Below are 16,475 nucleotides of genomic sequence, written 5' to 3'. Positions count from 1 at the left end.
TTTAGAGGACAGCCTGGAGGACAAAGCAGGCCCTTCTCTGTCTGAGTCACAGGACGTCTGATTGCACTTGCTCGACAAAGCATCATTCACCTTTGTGGTCCTCAAACATCAATATTTCGAACAGTTTCCATGGCAGTGTAGAAATGAAACACACAGGAATTACTGTTTAAGATCAGATTTTGAGAACAAGACAAATCTAAACCTTTTTCGGAGAGATGGACTTGAAGAACAATTTAAAGAATGTGCAGTTACACCAAAGTCTGTCCTGATCGCTTCTCTCCTGGATTTTGATGTGAAATCAATCATCAGAAACAGAATCTGAATACTTTATTGATTCCACAGGGAAATTGTTAGGTTGCAGTTACTCACAATACAAGTAAAGTAACATACACTACAAAATAATAAAATATAAGAAATTCAAAATAAAATATACATATTTTATTATACTTTACTATACTTGCGATTATGGTTTTTTTTTTCTTCATTCTATACCTATCAAAAAAATATTGGTTAATGTGCAATTAGGCAATTTTTTATATATATATATATATATATATATATATATATATATATATATATATATATATATATATATATATATATATGATGATTGGTATTATTATTAATTAATTGGCCTTATTTTCTAAAAAAAAATTTACTTTGTGTATTTTATACATATATGTGCATTTGATACAAACTACATGGTAGAAAATAAAACATTATTTTCCACAATTATAAAATGTAATAATAAATAAATGCATAAAAAATAATATATCTTTTTATTGTAGAAACGTGATATTCTTTGTGTGGTGTCTTTAGAATAGAGCCTATCCTATTTACATGTTTGCATTAACTTTGTGCTCATATACTCATGTATTTTCGATATTCAGTCTCTGGAGTTTCAAATGTGCTTCCTGAAACCCAGAATTGGTTAGGTTCAACTTTCTCTAAGTGTCATTCTATGTGTGTGTGTGTGTGTGTGTGTGTGTGTGTGTGTGTGTGTGTGTGTGTGTGTGTGTGTGTGTGTGTGTGTGTGTGTGTCAAAATTCTCAAAAATACTCCAAAATATAAAAGTTCATATACTAACTCACCTAAAAACACCAAAATTATATGATATGTTCTTTTAAAATAACTCTATACATATCATTTTTTAGGAACATATTTGTGTATTTGATACAAACTACATGGTAGAAAATAAAACAAAAAAACACACAGAAAACGGGTAACTGATGTGCTTTCTGTGTCCACACCAGAGGAAACACAAACTGTTTTGTCCAGATAAATGGCACATTTTTAAAATGCAGGGAGTTTGTGTACTTTGGTGTTAGTGTTCTGAACCTTTTTAGTGAACCAATGCAAACAAACAAATTCCTTTCCTCCTCTGTGAAAAAGGGAAAATAAAGAATGTAAGCTTAGTGTTGGGCTTCATGATGATGATGATGATGATGATGATGCGGAGGAGGAGAAGGAGGAAGAAAAAGAAAGAGTGTTTGTGAATGCGTGTGTGTGTGTGTGTGTGTGTGTGTGTGTGTGTGTATGTATGTGTGTAAACTTTACGGTCACTTCATTAATTGACGATGTTTAGTGGCAGCTCTTAAACTTCAGGTTGTCGAGGAGGACTTTCCGTCTTTCCGAGAAGAGGAAAATTACAGAGCGATAAAGCCAAGCTTTTCGGAGAAGGGTTAGTTTCGCAGAGGTGTAAAAGCGAACCTGTGTCTTTGCCGTAATGCCCGAAAGTGCCGGGTTACTAAAAATAATATTTGCCTAGCTCATGGGCGAGCGAATTAACAAGCCGCCAAAGACGAGCAGAGAATACAGACCTGACTGGAAAATAGCCTGGTCTGGAAATAGATTTAAATTTCCTTCATTAAGCCAAAAAAAAAAAAAGAAAAGAAGAAAAAAGAAAGGAGCCACATGCGTCGGCTCGCGGCAAAGTCGTTAGGTCTTTTTAAGCTCAGATGAAAAACATTACCAAATACCACAACGGGTTTCAGCGTGAGTCTGTTGTTCACTTACACATGGCGGCAGAGAGAGAACTCACGTCACATTGCTCTAAACGTACGCTCTGAAACAAAACAAGTGGCATGTGAGACAGCACGGCAGGAAAGCAGGAAACCGCCAAAATCCAAACCCACAGTTTTTGTGATCGTATCAGCTACATTGCAAACGAGCCACTGGTTTGAGGTGGAAACTTCCAGCTAAGGGCGACATTGTTTTAATTATTTACTTCATTAATACACGCGTTTTAATATTGTTTCCATAGTAACAGCTCATTTTACTGCAGGCGGGTGAAAGAAAGAGTGTAAATGTTGATTTGTAAGGAGATGTTTATGTAATGGTTGTTATATATTACATATTGTATGTAAAGAAGTCTCAGGTTTCAGAATTTTGTAACAGTTTTTTTTCTGCATTCTGCATAAAGAGACAGTGAGGGAACGAGTGTTTGTAGCTGCTAGAACATGTGAGAGTAACATCAAACACTATTTATTATAAATGGATCAACAAATACTGTAAATATTTAATAAATTGTTAAAAGAAATGTTGGTAAATGGTAAAGGTTAAAGGTCAGTTTTGAGAATATACAGTACATATTTGTGTGTGTGTGTGTGTGTGAGTTTGTGTTATGTCAATGATCTCTGGGCGTGGTTTTAACCGAGGTCAAGGCTGTAAGCTGCGTGTCCTCTCTTATGAAACTCTCACACAGACGTGAAACGATGTGAAAGTCGTGAAAAGAAATGTAACACAGTAAAACATGCAGGACGCTAAGAACAGGAGCAGGAAGCAGGTCTGGACATGACAAGCTCTCATCCCTGTTCAATCGTTGTCTCACACACACACACCCACACACACACAATTCATATAAACACAATGCACCCATATACATACACATACACACTACAAAGACTGCACACACATAAAAAAAAGATGCACACACACACACACACACACACACACACACACACACACACACACAATGGATATACACACAATGCACACATATATACACAAACACACAACCAAATGTCAAACATGCATCCGGAAGAAGATTAGAAAGTGAAAAACAGTTAGAGGCATCTTAGGATTGATTATTGTGTTTATAATTGTGATTGTGGTTTAAAGAGAATGTGAGCTGTTTGTGTGTGAGAGATAGAGAAGACTAGACTAAATGTTGTCTCTGACCTGCACATCGAGTCCAAGCTTGCTAATGACTTGTGTGTTTCCTCTCTCTAGCTCTCTCTCTATATCGCTCTCTCAGAATTTTAATTCGTTTAGATTTGTTACAAAAACATATATAGTATTAATATAAAATTGCTTCTCTTAGTTCTCTGCATCTCTTTCTTCCCCTCTCTCTCTCTCTCTCTCTCTCTCTCTCTCTCTCTCTCTCTCTCTCTCTCTCTCTCTCTCTCTCTCTCTCTCTCTCTCTCTCTCTCTTCTCAGTAAATGACAGAATGACACATTCCTCTCCCCTCCTCTCCTCCCCTGACTCACCCCAGGGGTTCTCCCTTGTTGCCATCTCTGTGCCAACATCTATATTTATTTACACACTCGCACACCTAACTAGTTAATTCTTCAAAATGTCGTGCAGGAATCAGAGAGAAATCAATTAATGCTCATTTGTAAACGTGGGAGGTGTGCCGCTTTGCTTTTATTAAACAATCACCACAATAAGGAGTGGAAAAAAATGCTGTATCCCGGCTGTGCGGTGAAGCTTTGTCTCCTCCCCTGCCTCTAATGAAACCTGTCTCACTTTTTTTTTTTTTTTTTTTTTTTTTTTTTTTATGAATTAGGTTTAAAATAAAATAATTGAATACATATAAAAAAAAACCAAAAAAAAAACAGGTGACATCTGACTACACTAGATAGATAGATAGATAGATAGATAGATAGATAGATAGATAGATAGATAGATAGATAGATAGATAGATAGATAGATAGATTGATAGATTGATTAATTGATCTTAAGATTTGGTATTTGGTTTTTGAACATCTCATTTCACATTTAATCCCCATTTGCTTTTATAATCACTCTTCTTCACTACACTTTGGACTTACGGAACTTGTGCTCTTTCAGCCACAAGGGTGTTAGTGAATTGAGGTACTGATGTATAGGGTGAAGAGGCCTGGGGTTTAGGTCTTGTAGTACAAGTGAAGAGAAATATTATCGCTACCACATCCAAAGACATTTTATACAATTGTGTGCCACCACCTTTGTGGTAACAGTTTGGGAAAGAAACACATATGACTAGAAAGATCCGATATTTTGTCCAGACAGACAGGCAGATATTTATTTAAATAATATTTAACTATAAATAATGTAACTATTTTTTAATATGCAATGGAGATCAGATTCAGATTGCGTGATTTTGGAAACCACTCTTGTCTGTAAGCAAGATCAACAGTGTATGAACACACAGATACACACTTTTTTTATTTTCAAAACTTAAACTTCAGTCTGTAATAATCTGAGAAACACCAACAACAAAAAAAACAAAATTGTCTGCCTCATCGTTCGGTGTTCACCTCTGCCCGTATTGACACACACGCTGGTGTATAAATTGATGAATCAGTGTCAGTGCTGATGTAATGGCATTGGAGGGCGAGCCATAAATCAGAGTCGGCCATCTTCCCTCCCAATCACCCATATGGAGAGATCCTGAGCTTAAGGATGAAGTGTATGTGCATATGTGTGTGTGTGTGTGTGTGTGTGTGTGTGTGTGTGTGTGTGTGTGTGTGTGTGTGTGTGTGTGTGTGTGTGTGTGTGTGTGCGAGGCACGCTGGGTTTTGGCGGGGTAATGAATGCCTTCATCCTGCCCCGGCAGTCAGCAGATTGCCCTGCGTTGATGGATCCTGTCAGCCCGCTGCGGCATGCTACATTTCATTGCACAATAAACATGGCTGTCAAAACCAAACAAAATGAAATCAATTTATCCTGAGCGCAGAGTGCACGCTAAATGAAATTAATGTAGTGTGGGGAAGCGAGTGTATTATCCCTCATGGCCACGCTACATGGCCAGCTGGGGGGAGGATTTCTATCCTTCTTTTATTATCTGTTCCGGGTTGTAGTGTGTCAGAATACAAGGTAAGCACATGTTTTTGGGATAGGCCGACAGAGAGAGAGAGAGAGAGAGAGAGAGAGAGAGAGAGAGAGAGAATGATAGATGAAGAGTGAGAGGTGGACATACAGATGAAGAAAGAGAAAAGGTGATGTAGTAAAAGATAAAGACAGGGATAAAGAGAGACACATACAAAAAGAAAGACTAAGAAATAAGAGAAAAATACAAAGTGAGAGGTGGACAGTGATGGAAAAATAGAAATAAATTGAGAGATAGAAAAAAGAGATAGAAAGGATGGAGATGGAGAGCTATGAGGAAAGACACACATAAAAAAAAAGAAATAGAAAAGAGTAAATAAAAGATAGTGAAAGACCAACAGAGTGATCTAGAAAGAGAGGAGATAGACACTGAAAGCACAAATCAAAACGAGTAAGAGATGGACAGAGAGGAACAGATAAAGTGAGAGACAGACAGAAACAAGAGAGAAAAAAGGATGAAGTCAGAGGTAGAGATGAACAGAAACAGTTATAAATTCAAATAAAGTGAAAGACAGACAGAAAAGGGCTGGAAATACCGAGAGAGAAAGACACAGAAAACATGCTAGTGAAAATAAATATGAAGTGCTTTGGAGAATTGAGGTTCTTGTTGAAAGTTTTTCCAGAATTTGACCCTTCATCCTCATCTTCATCATTCTCTATCTTTTTCCTCATTCTTGTTCTTCTTCTTCTCAGCCTCATCTTTACCTATCCTCATCCTTGCTCTTATCCTTCTCCTCATTCTTATTTTCCTCCTCATCCTCAACCGCAACCTTGTCTTGTCTGTCACCTTCTTCCTCATCTTCCTCCTTGTTATTCTCCGCATACGACTCCTTGTTCTCATCCTCCACCTCTAATTGATGTGTCCCTTCTTTTATTTGTAAAAGGATAAATCAAATACCCTTGGTGGCATTTTTCTCTGCTCCTCCTTGTACACTTTCTTCAGTTGTTTGACGCTGAAGATTGCACTTCAGTATCTCTATGCACTAATTAAAAGCTCAGATTTTTTGTTTGTTTTTTTATTTTTGTTCAGAGCTCAGTCACAGGTAACGCACGCCAAGCATCGCAGGACACGCAAGCGCCTAGCGAACACACATCACATGTGGAGGATGAAATATTCATGCCTCATTCTGAGCTTTTTTTTCCCAGTTTTTTCTAATCATTAAAGATGTATTGGAGCATATGGGAAGCCCTTTTTTGGGGTTTGTTTTATTTTTCAGGCCTTGTTTATCAACATGGTTTTTTTTTTGTTGTTGTTGTTGTTTAAATATTCATACAACTTTTATTTAATTCTTTCACATCTTACATATAAAAGGAAGCGAGAGCATGTGAAATCTTTTCCGTCTTGCTTTAAGAACCCGGGGATTGATGATGTTGAGTGGCCTGATTGAGAGGCTGAATGCTTAGACTCACACTCACACACACAAACTGTGTGAAATGATTGGGTGCTTGGGCCATCGATGAATATTTAACAAGAATATATGTGAAGGTTTCTTTTCTTCTAGAAATTAGCAGAACTCGCCAAAAAAAAAAAAACGTTCAGTCCACGGTGACAGCCATATGACTGAAGTGTTTGTGAAAATTTGTGTGTGTGTGTGTGTGTGTGTGTGTGTGTGTGTGTGTGTGTGTGTGTGTGTGTATAGAGAGTGCTTCAGCTCCTTTCCTCTAGCCCTGCGAAGTTGATTAATGTCATTTTGGCGTTCACGTTGTCCTTCTTCTTACTCTGGTGTTTCCAGGGAGTGGAATGGTTCTGTCTATAAACCACACTCATATTATTTTTGGCCAACAGGAGGCGCCAGCACCACTGAGGCCCGGGTGTTCAGAGAATCGCGGGGACGGAACCCCAATGAGCCGCACATCAAGCGACCCATGAACGCCTTCATGGTGTGGGCCAAGGATGAGCGGCGCAAAATTCTGCAGGCTTTCCCAGATATGCACAACTCCAATATCAGCAAAATTCTAGGTGAGTTTCAGAAACATTTTTGCATGACAGTTTTAAAGCCCTAATCACTGATCTGCTGATTTAGGCTAAAAGCATATTTCTGCAATCAAATCTTTCTGAATGCTATGAATGTTCTGAAGCTTGGGTCACCTACAGAAAGACTCTCTATTTTATTTATTTCCTTATATTTAGAGATGCATAAAACACCAGAAGAAGATATTTCATTTTCAGGCTCATGACTTTCTTATGCATGTTTTTTTGTTATTTTAACAAACTACACTCAAAAGTTTGTGGACACCTGATCGTAAGATTAGTATGTGCTTTCTCACCATCCCATGCCATATTTAGTCCCCATTTGCTGATGTAATAACCTCCACTCTTCTTCAAGTTCCACTAGATTTCGAAGTGTGCTTGTGGAAATTTGTGTCCATTCATCCACAAGTGTGCTAATAAAGTCAGGTACTAATGTAGGGGGGAGACGGCCTGGGGTGCAGTCAGCATTCCAATTCATCCCAAAAGTATTCATTTTACTCGAGATCTTCCAATCCTATCCATGTAAACCATATCGTCAATGAGCTGGCTTTTTGCCCAGTGGATTTGTCATACTGGAACAGGTTTTTTTTAATCTCCTAGTTCAATTGAATGGAGCATTTACAGCTACTGCTTTAAATATAAAGACGTCCTATTCAATAGTGTGCCTCCAACCTTTTGATAACAGTTTGGGGAAGAAACACAAATGGCTGAAAATTTCAGTTGCCCCTATAGTTTTGTTTATTTAGTGTAGCTTTAAAGTTCAATTGTTCTTTAACACAGGTGGTGTCTTTTCACTTATGCCTATGTTTTCAATTTGCAGTGATAGAGTGTCAAAAGCTGACAGCTCACTCAAGCACCATCATCAATGTCCCTTAAGTCATAACTTTAAATAAATAAAACTTACAAAAAAAATCAGCTGCTATCTTTATTTTTCACTAGATATAAAAACCTCACTCCACTTCCTGCCCTCTAAAAAAAAATAATTTTACAAGGTCTGATTATTGTTGTTGTTGTTTGATAAACCAGCACATATGTATTAAATTATGACATGATACAAGCCCCACCCAGTGGACAGCCTAGTCATAAAAATATATACATAATATAAAATAAATAAGGGATATTGGCCTCCATCTTTAATCATTCCGCTTTAATCATTTAAATATTCCGCTTTTCAGAACTGGGGGACGGTGATGAATGTGTGTGACGTGAAGAATAAACATTAAGCATTCACGACACAATGAAAGTCTTTTGATAAAAACAAAAATGAGTGGATTTTACACAAGCCACTGAACATGTCTTCTGTTTAAGACAGAGAACCAGAAAGCCAGTGTAGATCATAAATTTAGAGTGCGAGTGATATATATACCCTACATTTCTTTTGTAAAGATTATAACTTTTAACTCTAGAAATGCATTTATACAAATAAATAAGCATTTGTTAGTCAAACGAAAATGCTGATTAATTAATTTGGATTGATTTAGATCATAAAGGAGTATTAATAATTAACTAATTAAGTTTGATAGATAGGTTTGAAATTAGGTTTAAAATAAAATAATTGAATGCATATAAGAAAAAAAACCCAGGTAACATCTGATTACACTAGATGATAGATAGATAAATAGATAGATAGATAGATAGATAGATAGATAGATAGATAGATAGATAGATAGATAGATAGATAGATAGATAGATAGATAGATAGATAGATAGATAGATAGATAGATAGATAGATAGATAGATAGATAGAAAGTGAAACATATTGCCTGTATACCTTAGATCTTTTTAGATCCATGTACGGTACCTGATTGGTGGTGTCATGTTCACTCTGACTGCGAGTCAGAAACCTCGGCAATGTGGCCACTGTTGGAGTGGCTCAATCAGATGGATTTAGGAGCCGTCACACAGCCCTGGTGTTTGTCATGAAAAATGACGGGGCTAAATGGGTCTCGTCCCACAGTGCTGAGAGTCGATACATCACCGTTACTAAAAGTCCCGTCAGCCAAAGGGACACGTTGAAGGCTGGAGATATTTACAAGGCCTGTTGTTTCCGCTAATGCAGCACTCTGGAACAAAGCTGCCTTTAGCAAGCAGCTCACTTTGCATCGGCACGACCTGATTCCAGCAGGGAGGTGTATTAAAGCTGGGATCAAAGCAGAAATGGGAAAAGGGCTAAAAAGTACTGTTGATATTGGTATCCTGGATTGTTTCTTGTATAAATAGTGAATTATGTTTAATGCTATAATGATCTATTATCATCCTATTATTATTATCTGTATTACAGTTCTAATATTCATCAACCATAAATTGTAACCTTTGCATTATTGTTTTTGCTCTTTAATGTATATAATTTTATGACCTACTGGTCATTTTGGTTGATCTTGTATGACACCAATTTCTTCTATATTTTAGACTATAAGAAAAAAATAAAAATAAAACATTTTCTCTTTATCCAGGCTCTCGCTGGAAGGCCATGTCCAACCAGGAAAAGCAGCCGTACTACGAAGAACAGGCTCGTCTGAGCAAAATCCACCTAGAGAAGTACCCCAACTACAAGTACAAGCCTCGGCCCAAGCGCACGTGCATCATTGATGGCAAGAAGCTGCGCATTGGCGAGTACAAGCAGATGATGCGCTCGCGGAGGCAGGAAATGCGGCAGTTCTTCACGGTAGGGTAAGTACAAAAACAAATAACTCCACGTTTGATGTTCATCAAACAACTCCAAATCTGAAAGGTGTCTCTAGTTTTAGTTTAAGGTAAAACTAGGACATTAAGTTTTTTCACACATTTTCAAGACAGACAAGTTCCTCACAGCATTGTTTTTTCATATAAAACCTAAGATCGGGAAAAAAGACGAAAATATTCTGATCATGATACAAATAACTGACATGATTACCGTACAATAAAATGAAGTCTAAATGTGATGACAAAGAGTCACCGTCTTGAGATTTGTAATTTATTACCTGTGGTCAGTGTAAGATATCCGGCACTGTGGAGAGAAAAAAATCAACTCTGGAGTCTCAATCAGGTCGTTTAACATCAACGCCTGCCTCATTTTTTTTACAATTGTTCCCAAAGCTGTTCACTCGTAACTGAATGGAGATCTATTTCACAGCTGCTGACTGCGAACACTAGATACTAGAACGCTAAAATATGTGAAAATCTAAGGAGAGACGCCAGTAACGTCAGCTGAAAGAGATTTCCTTTAACAAATTCTTGTTTCCCCCAAATCATGTTCTACTAATTTATTTTTTATCTTATTTTATAGCACACATTTCTGACCTACTCTATCTCTTATTAGTGTTGACTATAAATGCCTAATATACAGAAACTGTACAAATTTCTATTTCCTTAAAATCTTGCATTATTAATCAGCATTTTATTCGCAGTGATCAGGAGGGAACATACCTCTCTGTGGCATGCTGTTACACATCAGCTACTTTCTGTAGTTAGTTATAAACACTTGCTCCTTAAGTGGCTTCTATTATTTTCTCTCTCTTAAAATTAAAAAGACAAAATAATATTGCAAAGAAGCGTTAACTCCTCTGTCCTGATGATGTCAGAAAAGTTACAGACCGATCCAAAGTTCTGACTATGGTTTATGCATTGAAAATGATAATGAACATATTGAGCATCCACTGCATAAATCCAAGCAAATTAGTGTTTACTTTGGAATGTTTTATTCTAATATTCTACTTTGTATATAATTTGTATATTGTATATTTCCGTGACTGTTTCTTTTAACTTTCTGTGTGTCTTCCTGTCTCAGGCAGCAACCCCAGACTCAGCTCCCGATCAGCAGTAGTGCAGGTGTCGTCTATCCCGGAGCCATCAGCATGACCTCGGACTGCTCAAGCAACTCTGCCAGCCCTGAGCCCACTGTGCCTGTCATCCAGAGCACCTTTGGCATGAAGCTGGAGCCCAACGTGCCCAGCGTGGTCCCCAATGAGCCGGTCAACGGTGAGGACGACATGGACATGTATGAGGACTTCGAGGATGAACCCAAATCGGACTACAGCAGCGAGAACGAAGTGCAGGAGCCTGTCAGTGCCAATTGAGGATTTCTTTTATTAATAGTGGACAGACGGGGTACTGAAGGAAGAGGAGAAAAAAAAAAAACAGACAAACAAAAAAAAACTACTATAAATTTAAAAAAGAAGCAAGAAAAAAAAAAAAACTTGTTTCTGATAATATATCCCATAGGAGCCTGCATGCACGTGTGGCTCCCGGCTTCATCGGCTTTTTGGTCTTAAATGTTTCTTCGAGTGTGAAGCAGTTTGATTGTTTTTATTATTATAATTTTTTCTTTTTTTTATTCTTATCATGGATGTGTACACAAACTGACTTGTAAAGTTACAGAGGGCCGGACTTGAAACACAATTATAGCTCTCACAGTCTTACATATTTTAGTTATTATTATTATTATTTTTTTTAGATCACTGTTTTATGACGGGGTTCTGTATTTCTCTCAGGTATGCTGTGCCAGCCAACAGCGTGTGAATGTTTATTTTTTTTTTTTATTATTATTTTTTTTTTTGGTTTGAGCTATTTCGAAGATAGCAGAACAAAAAAAAAGAAATTCAAAATTTATGACAAAACACAAAACTGCCCCATCTTTAAAACCATATTATCTTATCTTACTTTATTTTTATCTTAATGCTCGTCTTATTATACTTATTATATAAAAATTTCCAAATCCAGGTCCACCACGTACGAACGTAATCTTAGATCTCCGAGTCTTAAAGAGAAGACCTCATGAGTCTTAGACAATCTTTTGGAATTTTATCGCAAAAGAAAAAAATACCTTTCCCTCTTCTTGAAGCACTCAGGAATTTTAGACAGTGTTAGAGATGCTGGATTTTATTAAGTTGATCTGAAAGTCCTTGTTGATGTCCAGGAGGTCCAGTGCAGTGATCACGCAGCATGTCTCGCCCTTCGCTTCAGTCTTACAACCACCACGTTCTTAATCATAGAGATTGGCCGGCATGCCAAAGCGGGGGCCAAAGGCATCCAATCTGTGAAATTAAAATGGCAGCAAAAGGCAGCTTCAGCGGCATTACAATCACAAAATTGCTGTTCTACAATACATGCTGGCTTTTTTTTTTTTTTTTTTTTTTACAGCATAGCAGTAAGTCCTTAAGGGCTTTCTGTCATTACTAAGGCTGTTTTTTCTATGTTATAAACCGTAATTGACACGAGAAAGTCTTAAACTGGAGCGTTAAAAAAAAGTCTTAAAAGAAATGAGAAGTTTGTCTGGGACAGATAAGAGACTTATCTGAAGATAAGAAATCTTTTACACAGGAACGATGTCTAATTCTAGATTGTGATTGGTCAGAAGGTGTTGATTTAGTTTCTATAACAGCAGTTCTGACACTAGCGCAGGTTTATATCAATGTGCTCATTCTGACAGATTATCCGAATGGAAAAAATTTAAGGTGTGACCTTTGCTATAAGCTCCTGACACTGGAATTTCTCAGTGCTTAAAAAGTAGTTTATTTTTATTTTTATTATTAACTTTAAATGCTTGTGAGGGAACGAGTTTTTATAGCTGCTATAACGTAAGTGATAATCTTGTTTCATGGCCATTCATATTGTAAATATAATTGGCTAAAAAGGACAGTTATTTAATGAATTATAGAACACCTTAGGATGAGCTGTTGTGGAAAATAAACAACTTACAAATAAACAAGTCCGAAGTCTATCACATCACCTGGTACCTCGAGAGGCTGCCATCTGGACCAGGAACTTGTACTCCAGACTCGAACTTAGACTTGGACGGTCCATCAGCCGGCATGGAAAACAATATGGACGGGAGGGAGTCGATCGTTGATTGTGCTCATTCCATCAAAGTATAGCAGAAATCCATGAGGTGCTGCAGAGCAGATGGAACAAGTAGATCAAGCTGTGGGAGATTATTAAAATGACTGACGAGTCTGTATCATCTGAAACACACCATTATTAATGCATGAGGCTCGCTATTTTCCTCCTGCCCTTGAACCTGCCTTTTTTATTTATTTTTTATTTCCATTAGCAACACGGCAATTACTGGTGGGCTAATAAGCTGCTGGTCACTGCGATGCCTCTCAAGGTCGTAAATATAACAAAATTAAGTAATTAATTTGAAAAAATATATATATCGTCTTTAAGCGCTTATTTACTTTCCTTCGAGTGTTTAAAATTTCTATGAAACCCCTAAAAATAGAGAAGCATTTACATTAAGTCTTAGGAGTCTCTGAAGCACTTCTGTAGTAAAAAAAAAAAATGTGTATTATTATTATTTTTTTGCTTTATTCATTTGCTTGTAGTGATTTCTCAATAATTTAATTAGTTATTTTTCCTTTTTTTTGTTTTCGGTTCTCAATAGATGGCTTTTATTTTTTTTTTTTACTCTTTTTTACATATCTGTTTGCTGGTAGACTTGTACATGTTTTGTACAGATTTTCTTGACCAGGCCAAACTGATTTTCTAGGCTGGCGGTAGACAAAAAGACTCTTGTCAGGACTGAAACTTGATCATGCTTGTGTAATAGGGGGAAAAGGTTTTTTTTTTTAAAGAGAGAGAAAGAGAGAAGACTTCGGTCACACACAGCGTTTCATAAGTGTTACAAGCACTGGATATATAAATGGTATTTTTTATCGATTCTGACTAATGTGAAGCCGTCGTGCGAGAAAAAAAAAATCAACACGAACAAAAGTGACCTGTTTGGACATACCAGATTTGAGTCATAGATTTTTTTAGTTTGTTTTGTGTGTGTGTGTGTGTGTGTGTGTGTGTGTGTGTGTGTGTGTGTGTGTGTGTGTGTTTTTTTTCTTTTGTTAATTTATGCAAAGACATATGATTAATGAATACTTTTGTTTTTAAAAAGCTTCAGTGCTGCCTAAGGGAGATAAAGAGCAGTAAGCTCGACTGAAGACTCAAGAGACTGAGATCAGCCGAGACACACGCCGGACTTTTTTCGATCGTGCATCTTTTAAACGCTCATGTTCGTTTTTTGTGTTTGTATATTGTATTTGAAACCTATATAGTGCATATAGACTTTTATTGTATTTATTAGCCATTGTTGGCTATAAAACTTGTCGGTAGAATTTAAATAAAAAGGACAATCAGAAAAGAAAATACAGTGATGCTAAATTGGAACCCAAAATTTTCTTTTTTTTTTTTTTTTTTTATACATCTCATTCTCTTTTTCTTTAAAACTGATTGTAAATATAACATAGAAAAATAGAATTCTATTTTTGTTCATGGATACTGACTGAAGTATAAGTTATATGTTTGACGTATGTTATGTTGTTTTTTTTTTTCCCTTTTGGTGTTTGTGTGTATGTTGGTCAATCATTCTTTAGACAAAAAAGAAAAAGAAAAAAGAAGAATCAAACCTAGACAAGTCACTGTACCTCATGTAGATGCTGAACTCCTTGTCCTTCTTGATCAGACAGTATTGGATACGACTCATGCGAAACGAAGAACCTCGCTCATATTTGCTTTTCACGTCAAAACGTTCAAACAAATTCAAATCTAAATTTGGGTTGTCACACGAGATCCAGAGCGAGGTTCTTACTAAGCTCAGTCCATGGGGATGAACAAATATTTATTATTTTTTTATGCTGAATAACACAAACACATTCTTTGCATTTTTTTGTATGTCTTTGTAGAATTTCTTTTTTTTTCTCTCTTTTTTTCAGCTTTTCAGCAGCTGCAGTCCATTTTGTGTTCAATTTGTTCTGATCACTGCCATTTTTTTAATGCAAATTAGATACAACTGAAGACAAGATGCGTATGCTGTTTATACTTCTCTTACTGTAATTCTTGTGTTATTTCATTCATTAGACTTTAATGATGTATATTGTGAGATTTTTTTTCTGTTGCTAATTTAATCAGCACAATTCACTGACATGCTGGACTGAAATGCTAGCTGCTGTTCAGAAAATTACTCAATTTTTTCCACCTTTTTTTCTTTCTTTTTTTGCTGTCAGGGACAAATTATTGTCATTGCAATGGTACTTTCTAGTTTCTAGTCTCTCAAGCGACACTGTGCGTGGCTCATGGAATGGCCAGGCCGCTCTCAATTTGAATCCCGCTGGCAGCCTGATACTTTGATTTGTTTTTTGTCCTTTTTTTTTTGTCATGCATATAGAAACCGGTTTCCCCTCGGCAGGTATACCTGGCTAGGTATTGTTCGGGGGGCATTAGAGATATAGAACTAGTGTGCTGCTTTAAGAAAAAACAAAAACAAAATAAAAAAAAACAAACAAAACAAAAAACAAGTAATTAAGTCTAAAAATATGTAAATAGTTTATCATATCTTGTACAGTCCAGTGTAAAGTTTTTAATTGAACTTAAAGGTTGCCATCATACGCGTGTTCATGTTTTGTTTTTTTTCTTTATACAGTACGAAACAGAATGAAAGATGGCAGTTTGCTATAAGGGTATTATTGTTTTAAAATCATCATAATAAAAAAGACAAAAAAGGTACTAAAAATATTTTCTGCTTGGCTTCAGTATGTAATAAACCAGCAATTTATTGTTTTTTTTTTTCCTTCCATGTGCAGTATTGACGTGAGGTAAACTAAATTAATTCTACAGTCGTATGTTCCAGAGACAAGTCTTCTCTCTGTAATGGTAGTATTAATATAAATAAAATAATCCAGAAGAGTGATGCATTTTGGTTTATTTAGGCACCTTAGTGGATTGTACAATTCTCTAGGTCGCTCTCCACACAGGAGGCGTTTTTTTTTGTTGTTGTTGTTTCTTTGTTTGTTTGTTTGTTTGTTTTGACATAAAGTTGTAAAGTAATGACATTTCTACAGTATACTCAATTCATTTGATGTACAATGGCAGACGAGGGAGTTTCTGTTTGTTTTAGCTCATTTACCTCAAGAGTATCCTCTTTTTTGTTTCATAAAAACCATACAACACACATTGATACACACACGCACACAAACACACGCACCCATACAACCAGAAAATCGTCTCACCATCACTCCATCTTTTGTACTGCTGTTGACACTTACAAATTAAAGAGACATTTTGTTTTAAACATGTTGTGTTAATTATTCTTTCAAAGCAGCTTATTTGTGTGAAGAACCAAATTCTATATTTTTCTATATTAAACCCACGGCTTGGTGCGTGTTACATAGGTTTAATACACAATACAGAGGTGAATCAGTAGCTCAGTGGTTAAGATCTTCTGATCAGTGAGTTCAACTACGAGCACCACCAAGCTCCCACTGCTGGGCTCTTAGTCCTCAACTGCTCAGTTGTGTAAATGAGATGTGCTGCTGTCTGCCAAATGGTATTAATGTAAAGGAATAACAGTCAGACATGAAGCAGAGTACATTTTAAATAGAGTAACCTAGCCACAGACTTACACTATGATCCCTTTCCACCATTGACAAGTTAAATCTGTGGGGCTTG

At 36.5% G+C, this 16,475-nt stretch overlaps 1 protein-coding gene across 19 annotated transcripts in view; it reads left to right on the top strand.

Annotated features, from left to right (window-relative positions):
• Positions 1–16,098, top strand: part of sox6 (SRY-box transcription factor 6) — a 152,278-nt gene extending 136,180 nt beyond the window's left edge. For all 19 annotated transcript variants that reach the window (XM_083558476.1, XM_083558474.1, XM_083558472.1 and 16 more), the window contains 3 exons: positions 6,879–7,052; positions 9,518–9,734; positions 10,831–16,098. In XM_083558476.1, the coding sequence (XP_083414602.1) occupies positions 6,879–7,052; positions 9,518–9,734; positions 10,831–11,119 (680 nt within the window). In that variant the 3' untranslated portion in view covers positions 11,120–16,098. The remainder of the gene's footprint in view (positions 1–6,878; positions 7,053–9,517; positions 9,735–10,830) is intronic.
• The last annotated feature ends 377 nt before the right edge of the window (positions 16,099–16,475 follow it).

Source organism: Silurus aristotelis, assembly GCF_946808225.1.
Source record: "Silurus aristotelis genome assembly, chromosome: 13".
In the NCBI taxonomy this organism is placed as follows: domain Eukaryota; kingdom Metazoa; phylum Chordata; class Actinopteri; order Siluriformes; family Siluridae; genus Silurus; species Silurus aristotelis.
The sequence above is the reverse complement of the archived record's forward strand: the minus strand, read 5'-3'. Positions and strand labels throughout refer to the sequence as shown.